The sequence below is a fragment of the Schistocerca gregaria genome, chromosome 3, assembly GCF_023897955.1.
Source record: "Schistocerca gregaria isolate iqSchGreg1 chromosome 3, iqSchGreg1.2, whole genome shotgun sequence".
Lineage (NCBI taxonomy): Eukaryota > Metazoa > Arthropoda > Insecta > Orthoptera > Acrididae > Schistocerca > Schistocerca gregaria.
In genome coordinates, this window is record NC_064922.1 from 863,637,535 (window position 1) to 863,656,837 (window position 19,303).

Sequence of the window (19,303 nt, forward strand, 5' to 3'; positions counted from 1 at the left end):
AAGGCACTGCAGAATCTTTCTGTTAATCGAATTTCGAAAGTGAAATTGTCGATGTTTGATATAATCTCTATACGCAATATCTATTACACATAATTGGAACAATAATTGGTTTCTTTTCCACCTTTTAATCAATTTTTTTCATCTCTATTACAGAACTAGAGAGTACAGAAAAATGTGGGCAGTGTAACAACAGTAAGCAGCTGAATATATATTTTCAAAGATCAGGAAGGGTTTCCTTATCATCAGTGCTTGGTGGTATAACTGACACTATACAAATTGGAGAAATCTTTGAAGTTCACAGCAATCCTCATGTGGTACTGGTACTGCTACAATTCTGTGTTATGTTGCATCCAATATATTACTCTGCTGCTGTTAAGTGCAAGCTATTTAACACAGCTACCTCATATGTTCTAGTGTAAAGGGGAGAGAGAGAGAGAGAGAGAGAGAGAGAGAGAGAGAGAGAGAGAGAGAGAGAGAGAGAGAGAGAGAGAGAGTACTGTGCTAGCTGCGACAGTAACTCAATGTTAAGATTTTCAAGAGTTATGTTCTGCATGGGGAAAAATGGGGGAAAATTTAAGAAATAATCAGGAATGAATAATGCAGTGCAATGCAGAGATACAAATTTGTGACAACATCAGTATTTTGCTCAAAAAAAGCTAAAACTCTGAAGTTCCACCAGGCAGAGAAAGGAAGAGAGGAGAGAGAAAAAGATGGGAGGAAAAAATACACTCAAGAAAGAGTGTGGGTGATTATATAATTGATGGAAATGGAACAGACTAACGAAAACTCGTGTCCAAGAGTGTCTGAAAGAAATCATACTGTAAAAGTCGAAATTCCACTTGAATTCTGAAATCTTGAAGTTGGGAGTTGGCAAAAAGTTTAATGCTGAAATTACCACCTAGGAAACTATCATGTGCTTCAACAGAGTCTTTTAGCAGATATATCACTATCTCTGCAATTAATTCATACATACATATCGTATTTCAAGATCAATGCATTTTGGTCTGAGATTTGACATGTACAGGAAAGTTTTGTTTCATATGTATTCCTTGTGTGAAAACAACAGGCTCACAAGCACTTACCTTCACGCGGCGACAAGTACTGCCATTGACACATTTGAAAGTTAAAAATACCACACTTAGCTTTAGGAATCCATTTGATCCTTCTTCTGAGAGTAAAGTTAGATGTAGTTATTTCTCTACTTTTAAATGCATCTTTCAGCAGTACATGATCTTTTGGCTCCTAAAGGCCTCCTTATAACTTTATTATTTATGCATCAAATGAATTTTCCTTTTAAACTATACAGTTTTGTACCATTCTCCATTTCGAAATAAGGCACAATACTGTCTCGCTGCCATGAATGCATGTTACCTGATTGGACTATATGTCACAAACATCACTGGCAAATTAAGTTATTCCTCTTGTCACACAATAATAGTCATACCAGTCTATTTAAACGTGAATCTGCATCATGGACATAATCTTCATAAATGTCACATTTGAAATGAATCTCTAGTTCCAACACTTTTACAGTAACCTCCTTGCCAAACAATCTAAACCTGCTGACACACACACACACACACACACACACACACACACACACACACACCTCTTCAATTTGCAGTTTCTGCTACATGCTGTAGACTGTTCACTGGAAGACTATTGTCAACTACAGGAGATCTTTGCACACTATCATTTGTCTACATTTTAGACTAGCATGCTTCCCATGAAACGTTCAACAGAAATGATTCAGTGAACACAAAGAGAATGTCTTTGTAACACCCAAGTATCTTGTTACCAATTGCCATCAACACTTGTATGGAGACTGAAATTGTGCTTTTTGTCATGTAACCCAGTGCAATGTGCTTCTCTTTCTGCAGCATACTTCTTTATTTTTTAATTTTATATTTTTGTGTCTTTCAGAAACCCTCCAAATTATTTACCATGTACTCTTAAGTAATTAAAGAAGCTTTTTTACGAAGTGTTATCTGCTGTAGTCAGATTTCCTTTCTTACTAACTTCCAGTATACCTGCCATAATTTTGAGCTCAGAATAACCAATTTTGAGCTTGAAGTGGCTGTTTGGTTTGTGTAACGTTATCATAATTCTTGAAATGTTATATTCTCCTATTCTCTTCCGTCAATGTTGGTGGACGTGGCAGAAATAACACCAGTTTGTAGCAGTCAAAGCTGACTCCCTCATAGGTAATTCATTTAGGACCTACTAAACACATGTGGCAGCATTGCATTCTGCCATTCATAATTCCTCTACAGAGACTGATTTCATGTGCAGCCCATAGGTACAATGTTGAGAAGGATTAAGAGGTGACAGTTTTTAGCACATAACAATGTTTTTGTAGATGTTCAATACGCAAGTCCATTAGAAAATTGCTTTATATTTCTTTACCGAATTCAAGTTTTAGAGCTGACCTGCTGACAAAATAATTACCAAAAATTCATCATTTTAAACATCAAATACACAACGGAAACCATATGCAGATCTATGCGCAAAATGGCACATTGAATACAGAACAATGATTTATATACGAGTTGCAGACGGGCACAACAAAAGGTACAACTGTGCATTTGAGCTTTTGAGCAAAAGGTCTTCTTCAAAAGCAGAAAAACACACACATTTACACAAGCATAACTCACAAATAAATGACCACTGTCTCTGGCCACTGCATACAGCAACAGCGCCTGACAGGAGAAGCTATCTGTGGGTGGTGGGAGTAAGGAGGAATCTGCAGAGGGGAGGGAGATGGATAGCAAAGTAGGGGTGGGCAAAGGTATAGTACTACTTGTGGGAGCATGCAGGGAAATGGTGATGACTGGGTATGCCTGCTGGGTGCAGACTGACTTCTGATGTAGGGAGTCTGGGGTGGGAGAGGAGGGGGGAGGGGGGCAGAGGAAAGGGAAAAAAGACTAGTAGATATGGTGGTGAAATAGAAGGCTGTGTAATCCTGGAGTGAGAGGAGGTAAGGGGATAGGTAAGTGAAGGTCAGGGGCTAGTGAGAGCTGAGGCCAGGGGTGGGGTGCGGGCGGAGGGTGTTATGGGAACGGTAAGATATTGCTGGGAAACTGGTCACTCAGAGCTCAAAATGAAGGCAGGCATACTGGGAGCACGTAGGAGTGAAAATTAAACTACAACAGATAATACTTCCTAAAAGGCTTCTTTGGTTACTTGACAGAGGATGGCAAATCATTTGGAGGATTCTTCTTTGTTGTGCTTCTCTGCATCTTAACATCTCTTCTATAAAGTCACTAGCAACCCAGCCTTTTTATTATATTATTATTATTATTATTATTATTATTATTATTATTATTCCATCCTGGAGATTGAGGGGAGAGGGAGTAGCAACACTGAGGAAAGCAGGATGAGATTCAGAAAAAGAAATGAAGTTTATGCTCACGTCTCTGAACTTCATGACATCCCTCTGACTGATACTTGGAAAGTATGGCATGAGAAGAAGCCACAGGGATGGTTCTGTCCTTTTCTGTGTAAAACAATCACTCAGCTAGGGACTCTGAATTCATAATAAACTTGTATGTTTAGATGCTGATTTTCTATGTGTGCAAAACTAAGGACTGTTTTCACTTCTCACCATTACTGAAGCAGTAGGTTCAAAAGTTGATTTCCATGCAGTCTCAGGAGCTCCCAGAGCTAAAAATCATTTGGAATACGGTACACAGGTCATATCTCATCCTTTGATATTATCCGTGTCAGTAACACACCAAAGAACTTTCTGACAGGACTACCATTTCTGAATATTTATCTAAATTGCGTTATCATCCTACTTACTTTACTTGTCAGTTACCTCTACAACTGGTCAGACCCTTTGTGGGCACTCAACCTCTAATGAACTTGTCGTCACCACAATGACAAACTCTCCCCTTAACCTCTTTGTTAGCTTTATAGCCCATATCCCTGCAGCTGCTGTTAATGTAAAACTTGCCTATGTATTGTTCAACAACTAACTATTCAACCAGCCTTGTCATCAAAGGGAAGACTTGCCTCTTTTGAGAAGACACTAATAACTTTACTTTCCTGTGTTATGTGATAGCAAATATGCTGTAATTACATCACACAGTGCTCACTTGACATCAATATACACTAAACTCAGGTTTCTATTTCTAGTCTTGCCACTGATGTATCTTACCCTGTTATGTTTATGATTTACATTTTGATTTATCTTTGACATTTTGCGGTTTCTGTTCTTATGTTTTCTTTCCCACTTCTCGTCCAGCACTTGCTTTATCTCCTCTCTATACAACACTGTTATTGTACATCTGGGTCATTTATGCTTCTACACCCACTAACCCATTCATCCACCAACACACTTCCATATCCCTGTCTTCTTGACAGCCTTCTCTGTCTTAAGCTTTCTACTGGCATGTCACCGATTTCCATCTCATTCTTTTCTGTAATGTTCACTCAAATTTGAGTTCCGCATTGACTTTACTTCAGTCTGTCCAGTTCCTGCAAAGATTTCTTTTCTTTCTGGATGAAAGAATCCCTAGTTTCAGAGCAAGTGGTGCAGTCACCTTTTGTTCATGTACATCATTCTGCTACTACCATACAGATAAATGTTTTACTATTCTTCTTTCAGTGATTATTTCACGCCCAAAATATTTTTATACTAATTGTCAAACTTATCTCTATTGTTCGGCTCCTTATTCTAAATCGGTAAAAGTCTGGAGGCTTTGAACTCTTAGTGTTTTGTGTCCAACCACAGGCAAACTTACAGATCAAATAACAGCAGCACACTGTGTAGCACTGTAGAAGCCTTTGCAGTGAATGCCATGTTGTACCTGTTTGTTTCAAAATGCTTAACCCTTCAACTACTCTGGACATGTCCCTGTGTGCTCCGAACGTGTTTACGCGCACCACCAGTCCTTCTACCTGGTACTCTGAACATGTCTATGCACACAGGGACCGGTACAAAGGTACGCACGTTAACACGTCCAGAACAGTTAAAGGGTTAACGAAGCCTTCTGGCTTCATCACAAGAGTTACCCACAACTCCTCTGAGAATTGTTATAATATGGAGTTAAGTGAGGAAAATAAATTGAAGGTGCTGCTGAATGCTTTTTCTGAAAAACAATATAAAATTTATAACACTGAAGTTTAAGTTTTGAAAATGAACATGTCAATAAGACACTTTCATGAGGTATCTGAGGATTTTTAACTTCTAAATTTCACTGAAGCATTTGTACTGCTTGGTACAAAACACAATACACATGTGCAATCCAACATTGTACAAAGAAGGCAGAAGATGTTCCCTCTGCAGAAATCTGTATGCTGGGTGAAGCCTGATTCCGGGACTTCCTGTACCCCTGTCTGTACGCAACAGGTAGTAGATACTCTTGTCTTTCAGACTGCATTACTTGCCAGCTCCAGCTATTTCCTACCTATGCCCATGACTTAACAACTCAAGGTCAGAATAATACCATGGATCCGACTACACTGAGGAGAAAAACTTAAAAACAATGCTAATGTATATACAGGTATAAAGGTAAGATCATTTACTGTAAAGCAACAGAAGTTTGCATTATTTATTCTGCAACTGGTTTCTTGGCTACTGCTTCCTAAATTGTCTCCCCCTCCCCTTTTCCCAAAAAACAATCAAACACTAGAGTTCCGCAATAAACTAGTATATGGGTGCAGTTATGAGACAATGGAAGAGTATTAGGATAAGTGTCATGAGTTGTGTTGGGATTCCATTCATGGATGTTATGTTACAATTCTCTCTCTCTCTCTCTCTCTCTCTCTCTCTCTCTCTCTCTCTCTCTCTCTCACACACACACACACACACACACACACACACACACACACAAGGAAGTACTAAAACAAAATCTGTAGAATTTCTCTGTAAGACATTACTTCCCAGAGAAAAATAATCAAACTATGAGAGACACACGAAGATTAAGACTATAAATCCTTGCATTCTATCATTTTGTGACATTTAAAACAGGAATAAAATTTTCATTGTTTGTTTAACCAGAATTAAAACAATGTGCGGGCTTGAGGTACTCGGTATCTCAAAGGTAATATGTGTGTAAGAAGAAAAATGTCAGTCTTCAATAATGAAAAAGACAATTGTAGACTAATGTGATCACCCATTTTCTCCCATGTAACAAAATACAGTAACACACCAGAATGAGTTGTCAATGTGACACGGCTGGTGAGCAGGGAGCGACTGCTGCAAATTTCCTTTGTTCTATTAAATGCCAGATTTAACTTTACATGGTTTGAGTAAGCTGTTGTTCAACTTCACTCTTTTCCCTACCTGTTGCTATTTTCTTCTGATTTAGAAGGATAAACAGGAATTTTTAATTCTAGCAGCTGCAAATTGATTTTTATTCTGCCTAGCAGCCAGCGATCAAGTCTGTATTTTGGAAACAGAGTAACAAAGTGAAAGAAAATAGAATAGTGGTAAGTATTTGCATTGACTGGTGTTATCAGACATTTCATTTCATGCTGCCTATATATTATGCATTTTTTCTCTTTCTCTGACAGAAGAAAAACCAGAATTTAATGTGAAAATAGATCACTGTGCTGGACAGAACTACTTCAGCTGACAACCCAATACAGTTCTTCAACAAGATTTACAAATTAAATACACTGTTTATTGGAGTTAAGCCACAGATACAGTCTTCTCTGTAGAGTTACTGCTTTGTAGTACACATACAGGACTGTGTTTCGCTGTTACAAAAGAGAGAACTGAAATAATTATTACTCTGAAATGGGTATCAGAAGAGTTTCTAGCAACTTTTTTCTCCACAGCATTTCATTCTAGATCTTCACTAATCCTACTCTAGTTTAATCATTTTTTGTTGATAGTCATAACTGGAAACTGACAACAAGGCCTCAGCAGACCAGCTGTCCTATCCCCATAAAAGCATACTTATTTTGTGTGTATGTATTTTTTTTAACTATTTATTTTCATCGTATTATGATGACAAACCCTATATCAATGTGAGACGTTCTCTGGATGACTAAGTCAAATAAAATAAAATGCAAGATGTACCTTTTAGTTAGTACAATACAACAATATTGTGCCAGTGTAACACTTCAATTAACCCACAAAGCTGAGAAAGAAATACAAATAACATTGGTAGCACATTGCATGAAATTATATAAACAATACCAGAGCAATGTTTAGCAAATGAATGGAATAATATGTCACTATTACAATTATTCAAAAAGGTACAAACTTTTCCATGTGTTATTCTGGAGAAGAAAAAGGCAAACACTGAACTTCAGAACTACAGTTGAGTGGTATGGACAAAATGAACCGAAACTAGTATACAAACATGGAAGAAAAATGAAACACGAACAACAGAGAGAACAACGTGTATTGGTAGCGATAGTATCCTCTGAAAATGCACCTTTTATTAATTGGAAGATTTCAGACTAATGAAATAGTTCCGTCCCTATTCTACATTATATCAACAACCTAAAAGAGTTTGGAAAATCATGAAGTGAACAACACTCATTAAACGAACAATAGCCAGTCTGCATGTAAATCAACACCACTTCAGTTGGGTGTATGAGAATTCAAATGAAAAGTAACAGTCCATAGTTTTTAGAAGTCAAATTTCTCCTGCAGAGCTTCATTGTCAGACTCTTTAACATCATCACTTCTAGATGCTGAAGACGAGTAAGTTTTCTCTTGTGAATCTGGTGGTTTGCGTACCCTGTGGTAGATGCTCTTGTGGTTGCGCAGACTGTTTAGAGTACTGTACACTTTATTGCAAATGTTGCACACGGGGACCTTAGTTGGGTGAGTATGAACATTCTGAACGTGCCGCCGCAGCCTCTGAAGAGAGGTCAGAGTTTTTCCACATGGCTCGCAACGATACTCCTCCCCAGCCACAACACCTGACAAGACAGAGACCTCCAATTAGGGACCTGGGCTCACCAGTTTAAGCAAATTAACTTATGGTAAACATACAACACAAAAATAAATGGGATTATCTTTGAATAAAGTTTAAGATACAGGACAGGATAAATTCACATCTCTGACAAAGGGTATTTTGACCCACCATACGCCAAAAGAACAAATAAGAAAAAATAGCTGCAGTCCTGTGGGAAAATTTGGGACAAACACCACAAGCAGTAACTAACTCAGGTACTGAGTACATAAACTGAATTAGTTACACGAATTAATAGGTTACTCGTGCTTGTATGTGGAATATCACCTTTCACAATAATTTTTTAAAAATCTTATTAGAAACTGACTGACAGTAAGAGTGAAGGACAGGTGAAGAAAGCCACAATTGTGTTCCAGACTTCAAGAGAGTCAGTGTGTTCGATGTAACATGAGGAGCTGTTTGACGTCAGACTTGTTACACTAGACAAGCGCGTAAATCAGAAAAATTTGACTTTCTACAAACTAGTGGTGTATATGGTTTACACAAAAGTATTTGCTCATTTCTCTGTCTCTGAATGAAATTAAGTGCATAATAAATACAAAACTGAAACTACATTAAACCCAATGAAATTACCACCAGTATATTTAGGAAACTAACTACTTATAGTAGGTTTTAGAACCGTAAGCTGAACACATAAAAACAGCTAACTAGTACAAAATACACGCATGTGCCCCCCCCTCCCCCCTCCCTCCCCCCCCCCTCTCTCTCTCTCTCTCTCTCTCTCTCTCTCACTCTCTCTCTCTCTCACACACACACACACACACACACACACACACACACACACACACACACAAAAGTATGACTTTGCTGTTCGAGAACTCTTTAAAATTGTGTATTGATTGCTTTTGGTATAAATTTTATAGTTTCACCAGACTGTCGTCACCAGAGATGACAGTCTGGTGAAACATGAATTTCGAATTGATGTGGATATATATAAATTGTGATATAACCAGTTCTTTTGCTGGATAAGTGCACCATTATTGTAGACCTCTACTATGACTTTCAGTCATCCAGAATCTTGTTAAAGCAGATACCCACAATTTCTGAAGTTGTGTAGGAAAATCATATTCTCAAAGTTGTGTGGTTATTGACTGGTCACAAAAACTGCCAATGGCCAGGAGAGCGGTGTGCTGACTACATGCCCCTCTGTATCTGCATCCAGTAATGCCTACGGGCTGAGGATGACATAGTGGCCGGTTGGTACCGTTGGGCCTTCAAGGTCTGTTCAGATGGTGTGTGTTAATTCCATTTCACTTGAATTCAAGTACAACATCCTTCCAACAGAAGTTCCTCATTCAGCCACACTTAGCTCTCAAGAATGGTTCTTGTGTAATTAGCATTCCCAAAATGTTTTCATGATATAATGGCAACTCATCTGCTTTCATCTACATGATTTTCTTAGTTAATTTTCAAGCATTGATATGCTATAGCTGAGTAATTGCCCTTCCCTTATTTTATATATTGCTTCATTCAGAAATTTACATTACTGTTATCATTTGCTAGATATTATAGCATCTAGTAAAGCATATTACGTATTATTGTGTACAAATTTTACCAGTTGCTGCAGAGGCTGATTTCTGTACAACAGTGCTTCTAAGAAATTATTTGTCCAATGGCTGTAACTGCAGAATTCTCATAGTCAATGGAAAATCCAATAATTACTAGGTAACATTAATATACATTTAAGTCTTGAAACAAAAAAGTCATGTCATTACCTACACATATTTTATGGATCAAAGAAGAGATAAACCAGAAACACAATTCAATTCTTTTTTATGCAATTATCCTTTACAGTAAAGTTTACACATTAGGATTTATGTCTTTCTCAAGAAGAATTTTCATGAAGTATGTCCATTGCCATTGGTAAGTAGACATCTATGCCTTTTTCTACAGGGCACCCATAAATTACCATCATACTTTTCATACTAAGGTTTCTATTTAGCGTGTAATAAGCCTGTCAACCATCTCAATTAGTAATATGAATCAAATGCACTGATATGGAATGAGTGGATTATTGATGATAAAATCGAAGAAATGGCATCAGAGTATACTTTTCTGATATAGTGACCCTGTAATGGAATGGAGATGTGGGAATTGAAAATTGGTGCCATAGTGGGACCTCTTCCTTATTGCAAGCAGTCTCAATAAGCCGTAGCAATAGAAAATAATGATCCTGTTAACTGAAATAGTTGAGTTAAAAGATCCTCTAATTTGTTATCAATTAGCCAGCTATCAGTTAACACCTGTCATATTCAGTCATCCGACACCAAATGTTAAGATGCCAGTACATGAAATGTTGCTATTACATAAGTTTAGAAGTGTAGAAGAAAACATGTCTTTGGACTACAACCCCTTATCATTCGGATGATATTTGCACAAATGCACAACAAGGCTATTTTTTGTCCGATAATGTTTTCTACATATCTTGCACCAAAACTGTTCAGTCTGCACCCGGTGGAGATCGAGGATGTGCCTCTTGAGTGTAACAGAGCTGCGCAGCTTTTTGCCACATTCAGGGCAAACAAAACCACGTTCAGCTTCTAACAGGACTTCCCTTGCAATTATCTCTTGGTTTGGCAGCCACACTGGCAGAGAAGATTCATTTGGCATGCTGCAACCTACACAACGCACCAAAACAGAACACTAGTTAGGCACTGACGACTCCCCCACTCCCATATAAACCAACATGTCACAATGCACAACGGCCCACACAGGAAAAAAAATGACACATCATGAAGGTGAAGACAATATTAAAAACTTGTGAGGAAATCACATTGTGGGTCACTGTCATTTATGCTCATAAACAATCCTGACTTTGAAATAATGCATGATCACCAACTTTAACGATTACCCAGGTGCACAGATGGTTTTGTGTGTGTGTGTGTGTTTGAGAGAGAGAGAGAGAGAGAGAGAGAGAGAGAGAGAGAGAGAGAGAGAGAGAGAGGAGGGGGGGGGGGGAGTAGGTAATGGAAGTGAAGAAAATCTTGTTAAAGTCAAAATATAACATTCATATGGGTTGGTGGTTGAAAGGGTGTCAATACTACAGTAACATTAAGAAGAAAAAATGAAGCTTACAAGAAAGATATGAAGACCTGAAAAATCAAGTTTCAGCAGGTCTGGCATAAAACAATTCTAACCACATTAGGTGCAGTGCTGGAATATATAGAAAAGACGCTTAAAACAACTGGCATCAATGAAAACTCCACCTGCCAACTACAAAAAATAATTTTGCTTGGATCTGCAGACATTTTTTGTTGATATATCATAAATTCCAGTCCCTTGACAAGTGTCCAACAGATGACAGAATGCGAAATCCAGCATAATGATCTCATCTGCTGTGATTACTGTTGTCTTTTACATTAATAAATAATAACTAAAAATGAAGTTATAATTCAAATGTTCACACCCTTCCTTATCATCATATTTTAAATTCTTGGAAAGGATATAAGGAAAGACTGCAAAAACAGACACAAAACAACAGATGAAACTTTTGTTATAGTGCTTAACCCTGCCAATATTACATTGAGAATGCAGTTTAATAAGTGTGCCACATGGAAATTGTAGTTTTTTCAGAATTTACATTTATTTGTGGATATGATTTTAAAAAAGCAGCTGCTTCTGTGATTTTGGTAATGATTCATTTTCTGCATGTGTGAAACCTTCTGCATGTGTGCAACCTGACACTAGCAGACACTCCCATTTACCTGAACGAATCAATGAGTAAATCACAGATTCATAAATATGTCTCAAAATTCAATACAGGACAAAATGTACAGTAATGTGAATGACTGTAGAATTCTTGGCAAGTATTGATATGATAATTAGAAAATATATTTCCACAAATGATGATCTGTGAAATTATTCCTAGGCAGGGGGGGGGGGGGGGGGGGAGAAGACCAGTCAAATGTGGTTAAAATTTCAGCAATAAATGAAACACTGGCATGGAATAATAATAATAATAATAATAATAACAGAGGGAAACTACCTGCATATACCTATAATGTGTGTGTGTGTGTGGGGGGGGGGGGGGGGGGGGTTGTATCTTTATATCTGAATTTATCTTCCAGGTGTAACTAAAGCAACATGGACAAACCTGTACGTAGGTTTTGCCATCCTGAGAGCCTACAGCTCTTTGAATGATGAAACTATACTGGCAAATGACACCATTTCCAAAACACAGTAAAAGTAATGAAGAATGTGCACAGTTGCACCAATTATAAAATTGTATCAAAGCTATTTTATTTTTCAATAGTGGTACACCTTTAATTTTGTTCAGTTCAAGATACTGGAGTTTAAACATAACTGAGTGATGACAATATAAAGAAACAGAAATCTTTACAATAAGCGATGGACTGCAATATTTCAATATCTCAGTCAGAGAACAGTAATCACTCAATTACGTTTAAGCTTAGAATTTCAAATTTCAATGATAACCACCAGGCAAACTTGTAAGTTCAATGCCATGTCAACTATCGTCAACACTATTCACTAAGCATTCATTCCACAGTAGGGTTTCATACCATAAGCAACTATAGTATATGTCATTATTTTCCAACGTAAGAACCTAAAATTTATGTGTCTGGGTTTTAAAACAGTAATAGGACACTACATTTCAAAACATCAGGTTCCTTCCACATGACAACTTTTAAAAAATCTTTTCAAATAGCTTTAATTACCACCTGCAAAACTAGAAAAATACTAATTCAAAATAGCAGCTAGCAATATTCTAGGAAACAGAATTAAATTGTTTTAGATCAAACAAAAAATAAAGGATTGTGATGAGTGACTTGAGACTCCAGATAAGGGACTCAATTGAACACAATGTCATGCACTTTGCACGTACAAAGGACCTATCTTCCACTGGTGCGGAAAACTTGTGCCAATGTCACAATATAGTTAGTAATCCACTCTAGATCTCATATTCACAGTAAATGTTGTGATGGGGAACATGTCAAAATAAACAAGAGAAACGAGTCCACTGGCGAATATACGGAAAACCAGAAGTTTTAAGCCAGCTTAAAGAACAGGACAGCAGTAAATGGTAATTTGTCACAATGATAACAAAGAAAAGATGATAAAATAAGTCTGAAATAGTGCACAAATAGAAAATTGAAGAAATAAAACAAAGAACAGAGATGGTTTAGGTGAAAGAGGGTATTTTTGGATACAGGTAAGACTACTGTATCCTGGGAACAGTGGAAGGGGAAGAAATAAATTTAAGTAGGCACAATCTTTTGAAACAGTAGGGGGGAAAAAAGAGTGCCTTTAGTACTGTCACGACTGACAATGCAACTGAAATTGGGATGATATGAATGGGTCTTTCGGTTACACAAAAAACAGGTAGATGGCTGGAATAAAATGAAGGAACAGTCACATAGGAAGGCTCAGTTGGAGTGTCTGATTAACTGGTGTCAGAGATCAGTATATAAAAAAATCCAACAACTTGTTTCCTACCATTTTCCAATCATCTGTGTAATCAACTAGTGCCAAAAAATAACTGTCTACTTGCACAAAATAATGCTTTAGCAAAAAAAGAAGGAAGATTAGTGTTAGCATCCTGCTGACAATGACACCATTGAAAGTAAATCATGAACACAAGTCAGATATGGACAGAAAATAAATTGGCTGTGGCCTTTCATATGCACGAACACAAGTCAGATATGGATAGAAAAGAAACTAGCTATGGCCTTTCAAATGAAACCATCTCAGCATTCACCAAAAGTTATTTGTGAAAACTACAGAAAACATAAATTTTGGCACTTCACCAGTATCTTGCAAAGGAACTTCTTTACAATATATCAGTAAATATTTTCGAAGTAAGTGGTATCCCAGTAATTGTAAATACTTATGAAAACTCATATTATACCACCACCGGCTGCTGTGAAATTTTTTTTCTTATTTCTACCAGTTTTGCCCCAAATCATCATCAGACATCTGGGATACAAAAATAAATGGAACTTCTTACAAACATGAAAGAGAAAAAGCTGTACAATCTTATAATGTCAAGTTAAGTACTTATAGGTAGTTTTCCACTTAACAATATTTTTGTGCATACATCATGACATGCAACAACATTCACTTAATATTTTTTCTGAAATAATATATACTGCAACAGTCACTTGTTAACAACATCCACATAACATGGATAAATTTAAGAAATTAAGAATGTGATACATAAAATCTGTATATTACTCCAAAGAGCCAATGTCATTAATAACATACTCAACTATTAAATATAAGTGAAGTATTACATTTCATTCATGGCAGTTTAAATAAAGATCTTTATAATTCATGCACGTTACATTTTGCAACTTAAAGACACAAGAAAGTATGCTAGTGTAACATGTTGTTTGGAAAGCTAACAGGTAAGTTCTTCGGCTTCTTGTTATGAGCAAGTACAGCTGTTCATGTGCTGTTAATGATAGTTAAGTTGTTTAATAGTGATTTGCTCTAACACTTTATATGTATTCAGAAGTTGGGTGCACCATAGTGTTTTATTATTGACAGCACTGGTTGTTCAGAACAATGTTTGGATTTTATTTCTCAGAATCTAATGATCTGGTGGCATTTGACTTTATATACAACGTAGCTGAATATCACGTTATGTGTCCAAACAATGACAGAAAAACTTACTTTAAATTATGTGATGTTATATAAGATTGGAAAGCTTTTGTCTGTCCTATTTTTAAAAAGTTATGAGAGTTTATATATCCCAGGTGCCTGGTGAAGATTTACGATAGTTGAAACTGGTAGCAGTAATAAAGGTTTTCAACAGTAGCTGACGGTGGTACAACTGGTAAACATTTGCTTGCTGCCAGTGGTTTGTGGCCATTATTTTGTGAATGAACTAGAGGAAGAGGAGCAGCAGGAGCAGACATATGAATAGATTGCCGCCTTTTAACAGTTAATACAGTTTCAACTGACAGCATTATCATGTGGCCTTTTAAGAGAATAATAATTTAACTCATTATATCACTATTCTACTATCATATCTTCGAGTTTTCCATGTAGTTATTACTCATTCACAGTCTGTAATGTAACTTACAAAGGTGAGAAAAATAGGCAGTACACGAGGTCTGTTAGAAAAATTGGGAACATTAGTGATTTCACGCCCATGGTGTGTTGGAGTCAAATGCGATTGGCAGCCCTGCACATGCCTGTGTTTGATGCATAACTGCTAGAAGTTTCATTGTTGTACATCTGTTAATTATTCATCAGTGCTGTGTTCAGTAGAACATTGTGTCACACAGTTTTTGAATTTTGAGATGGCAAAGTTAGAGGAGGTATGTGTCTCCATTACATTTTGTATGAAACTCAAGAAAGCCTTTACACAGATACACTAAATGATGCAAGGAGCCCATGGTGATGAGTTCTCAGTGTTATGAATGGTTCACACAGTTTAAAAATGACCTGACAGAAGTTTAAGATGACCCTTGTTCAGGACGTTCTTCAACATTGATGCTCATGTCAGGAAAGCCAAAGAAATTGTGCGTGCCAATCAAAGACTCACTGTCTATGAGTGCCGAAGAATGTGGCATTTCAGTTGTGTCATTTCATGAAACGCTGCGAGAAGGAAATGTCCTGAAATGTGGCAAGACAATTCACGGCTCTTGCATCACACCCACACCCACATATTTATTCCTGTTTGTGCGTGACTATTACATAAACAATGAAATTACTGTGCTGTCTCGTCCTATGTATTCTCCACACCTGGCCCCTGTGGACTATTTATAATTTCGAAAGTTGAAAAACCCAATAAAAGGAAAAAGATTTGCATCGATGGACAAGATAAAAGTAAATTTGCAGACAGCACTTTGAGTGATCCAACAAGAGGCATACCGAGACTGCTTCCGGAAGTGGAAATGGCATTGGAAACGGTGTATCAATTGCAGATGACAGTTTTTCAAAGGAGACCAGGCAAAATAAGTAAAAAGCAAGCTCAGAAAAACTTTGTGGATGAAGTTCTGGAATTTTCTGAACAGACCTCGTACAAAACTGTGACAATCAATAATTTATAACTTTCGCTTGCAGTTCATTGGCAAAACTATACAAGAAAACCCTGAATTTAAAATGTGTTACTAAAATATCCACTGTTTTGCTTTCCTGGAAAAAAATGGAAAATAATGACTAGTGAGCAGGAAACAAAGATTTGGAAAAAGTGATGTTTAAGAGACAGTTAAATGCAAATTGCCTAGTTAAGGTACATCATCTGAAAATGAATATCAACTTTATTTTTAAAATAAATTTCTAAATTAACAAAACTAAGTTTTAAAGCCAACTTCTCAAGCAGATCCATGTCACTTCAACATGGTGATATATGAGCAGTTACTAAATCTCTATGTTAAAAATAATAACTACCAACTACTGTATTTAATTCTACAAATAAAAATATGTCAACAAAGTTATACTGTTATGAGAAATTTTGCACTGTTAGTAATATCTACATAACTGTCCTTAGAATGGATGTCATATTTACACTATTCTGAGTCACACTTGTCTTGTGAGCTTGAGATCGGTGAGATATTAGGCTACTTCTAGTGCTGTACTGTCGACTGCAAATATTACACACAAATGTTCTAGTGTGGCATTGACTATGAACATCATCAATGTGTCTCTGCAAGGACCAACTACGAGTAAATGATTTTTCACACTGGCTGCAGTGATATCGAACACCACAATGACTAAAATCTGAGGTGCTCGACTGGGCACTTCTTGCCTCTAAAGATAGCTTTGAAGTATTGCATTCGTGTAAAAGCACTCCATCCATTTCCTGAAGTGCCTCGAAACCAACAGGCAGCACAGCTGCAACCAACAGAAAAATAGTTGCTGAGCTGACAGCCAGTTGGAAGAATACACAACAATTTACTGTACCTTTTCCAACAATTCACACACACACACACACACACACACACACACACACACACACACACACACACACACACACACACATTCACAAAAATCTGATGTTTCTGGAGAAAGAACTAATCATCCCTTTGCACCTAATTTCCCCAACAAAAGCAAGCAGGGGAAAGAAAACACAAAAGATAATGTAATCCATAACTCTCACCAAATATGGAATTAACGGTTACAGTGGTGATTTATTTATTGACAGAAGGTGTGTGTGTGTGTGTGTGTGTGTGTGTGTGTTAGAGAGAGAGAGAGAGAGAGAGAGAGAGAGAGAGAGAGAGAGAGAGAGAGAGAGAGGTACATCTGTATAACTAATTTCATTTAATTACCAACAACAAAACATCGGAAAAAATTCAGGCATACTATAATTAAGTAAATAAAAACTGTTCAATCATACCAACGATGATTCTTATAAATTCAATTTTCTCACAGGTATAAATTATTCTGATTGGTTTTAATTTCTTATCGAATTAACCACAAGTGTGCTGTCTGCATCCTATCGGCTCACGCTATCATATATAAAATGTTGAAAAGAAATGTAAACTGGCATTTGAACCTCTCTCAAATCTGCAATTTGTTCCTGACTACTAGGATTCCTGAATTCAAATGGGACATTCTATTCCTTAGGAGGGAGTGCACTCAAGAATACCACTCAGATCAAACGAACTTTCAGTTCACCCACATGCATTAAGTTTTAAAGCCCTGTTCAACAAAATTCACTAATAAATAGTGTGTTATAGGTTCTGGTATACTCGGCACATTGCCAAGTAAATATTAACTTCCACAATAAAATTACCTTTGTTTTTTGCCTTAAACAGAAAACAACATTTTTGTCTTATTTCAGAATATGAAAGCTTTTTAAATGGAGATATATAGGCAATATTTGTAAAAACTAAAGACTACTGAAAGTTAGAGAGAGAGAGAGAGAGAGAGAGAGAGAGAGAGAGAGAGAGAGAGAGAGAGAGGAGGGGGGGGGGGGGGGGGGGGGGGTTAAAAACAAAATACATAAATAAGTGAAGTATAGTGGGTGAAGGGAAATTGGTATTGCATGTCTCCCATAATTCAAGGTGCCCTTTTTCTTATGGACTCTGTAACATCTCACACATGTTTTATAGTAATTCCTGTGTCCTCTGTTGATTTTGATTAAGGATAAGTAGAGTCTCAAATTCTCTGACATTTTCAAACAACTCTTCACCGTGCTACACACTGTGGTAATCTGCTTGTCAACAACTTCATGAACCAAGATAATAAACACCCAACAAGCAATGTAAGTAAACTTCCCTTTGGCATAAATGAAACCAATTTTCAGTCAAACACTGCATTTTGCAGAAGAACAAGGTTACAGTAATAACGTGGGAACCAAATTCTGATAAACTCATTTTGTAACATGGCAAGAATTTCTCCTCTTGCAGAGAATCTTCCAGCTGGCGAATCTGTTGTGGAGGCATATAAAAATAGGAATCCCACAACTGAACTCCAACCTGTCAATTGCTTTAGGTTGTCAGACATAAGTAGCATAGTACTCTGTCATCAAATTCAATTTGCTGATTTTTACACATTTTTCTGTCCAAATCTACTGTAACAGTGACAAGAAATGAATATCTCCATTTCTTTTCTTCTGTTCGTGTTTCACATGTAACTTCTATATAACGCTAGAAACGTACAATTTTAGAAACCCCTTTACCTCTCATGTCGATGTCTGAAGTATAAGATTTTATTATTTACGAAAACTTTCTTCATTAATGACAGTCCAAACATCTTTCTCATTTCTACCAATCTATGTAGTTCTGTTTCCTAAACATTGTAACCATCCACATTTTCACCAATTTTTATATTATTTTGATAGCTATTCTTGCCTCTTCTCAATGCTGTTGAATTAATTTTATGTGTGTGTGTGTGTGTGTGTGTGTGTGTGTGTGTGTGTGTGTGTGTGTGTGTGTGTTTGCCATTTAATTCCACAGTTCCGCCTCCTTTGCTGTCGACCAGAAGTAGGTCACTAGCTTAATTCTTAATGTTAGAAAACTTCATATTATGAAATCAAAACAAACAAAATTGCTTACAGTTACCAAAGATAACATGCTAAGTTGCAGACACGCACAATTAAAAGACAACTACACAAAACCCTTTGGCAACATCCTGCATTGCAAAAACAGAAATACACACCATTCATTCAAACAAGCAAGCACACCTCATGTACATAACTGTCAACTCTGGCAGCTCGTGCCACAGTGCAACTATCACGTGGGATGGTAGCAGCAATCTGGAGGGGGCAGGAAAGGGGAAGGGGCAGCAATGTACAGGAGAGGGACGAGGAACGATGTCTGGTGGAGTATGCGGGGACTTTAATGTCAACAAGTGCAGCATTAGGAGGTTGTGGGGCAGGGAGGTGGCGAAAATGGAGGTTAAAAGGAGAGGAGGGGGGAAAAGACGGGCAGGTGCATTGGCAGAGGGCGCCAAAC

At 37.2% G+C, this 19,303-nt stretch overlaps 1 protein-coding gene across 25 annotated transcripts in view; it reads right to left on the reverse strand.

Moving 5' to 3' along the window:
- LOC126354879 (broad-complex core protein) overlaps nt 1-19,303 on the reverse strand; it is a 436,861-nt gene that overhangs the window by 92,486 nt on the left and 325,072 nt on the right. For 4 of the 25 annotated variants that reach the window (XM_050004908.1, XM_050004906.1, XM_050004907.1 and 1 more), the window contains exon 6: nt 2,030-7,884. The exons of 14 other annotated variants lie outside the window; for them this stretch is intronic. In XM_050004908.1, coding sequence (XP_049860865.1) covers nt 7,589-7,884 — 296 coding nt within the window. In that variant the 3' untranslated portion in view covers nt 2,030-7,588. Of the gene's footprint in view, nt 1-2,029; nt 7,885-8,746; nt 10,556-12,024; nt 16,740-19,303 lie in introns of those variants that run through there. 7 more of the 25 variants (XM_050004900.1, XM_050004899.1, XM_050004898.1 and 4 more) reach the window with 4 other exon arrangements.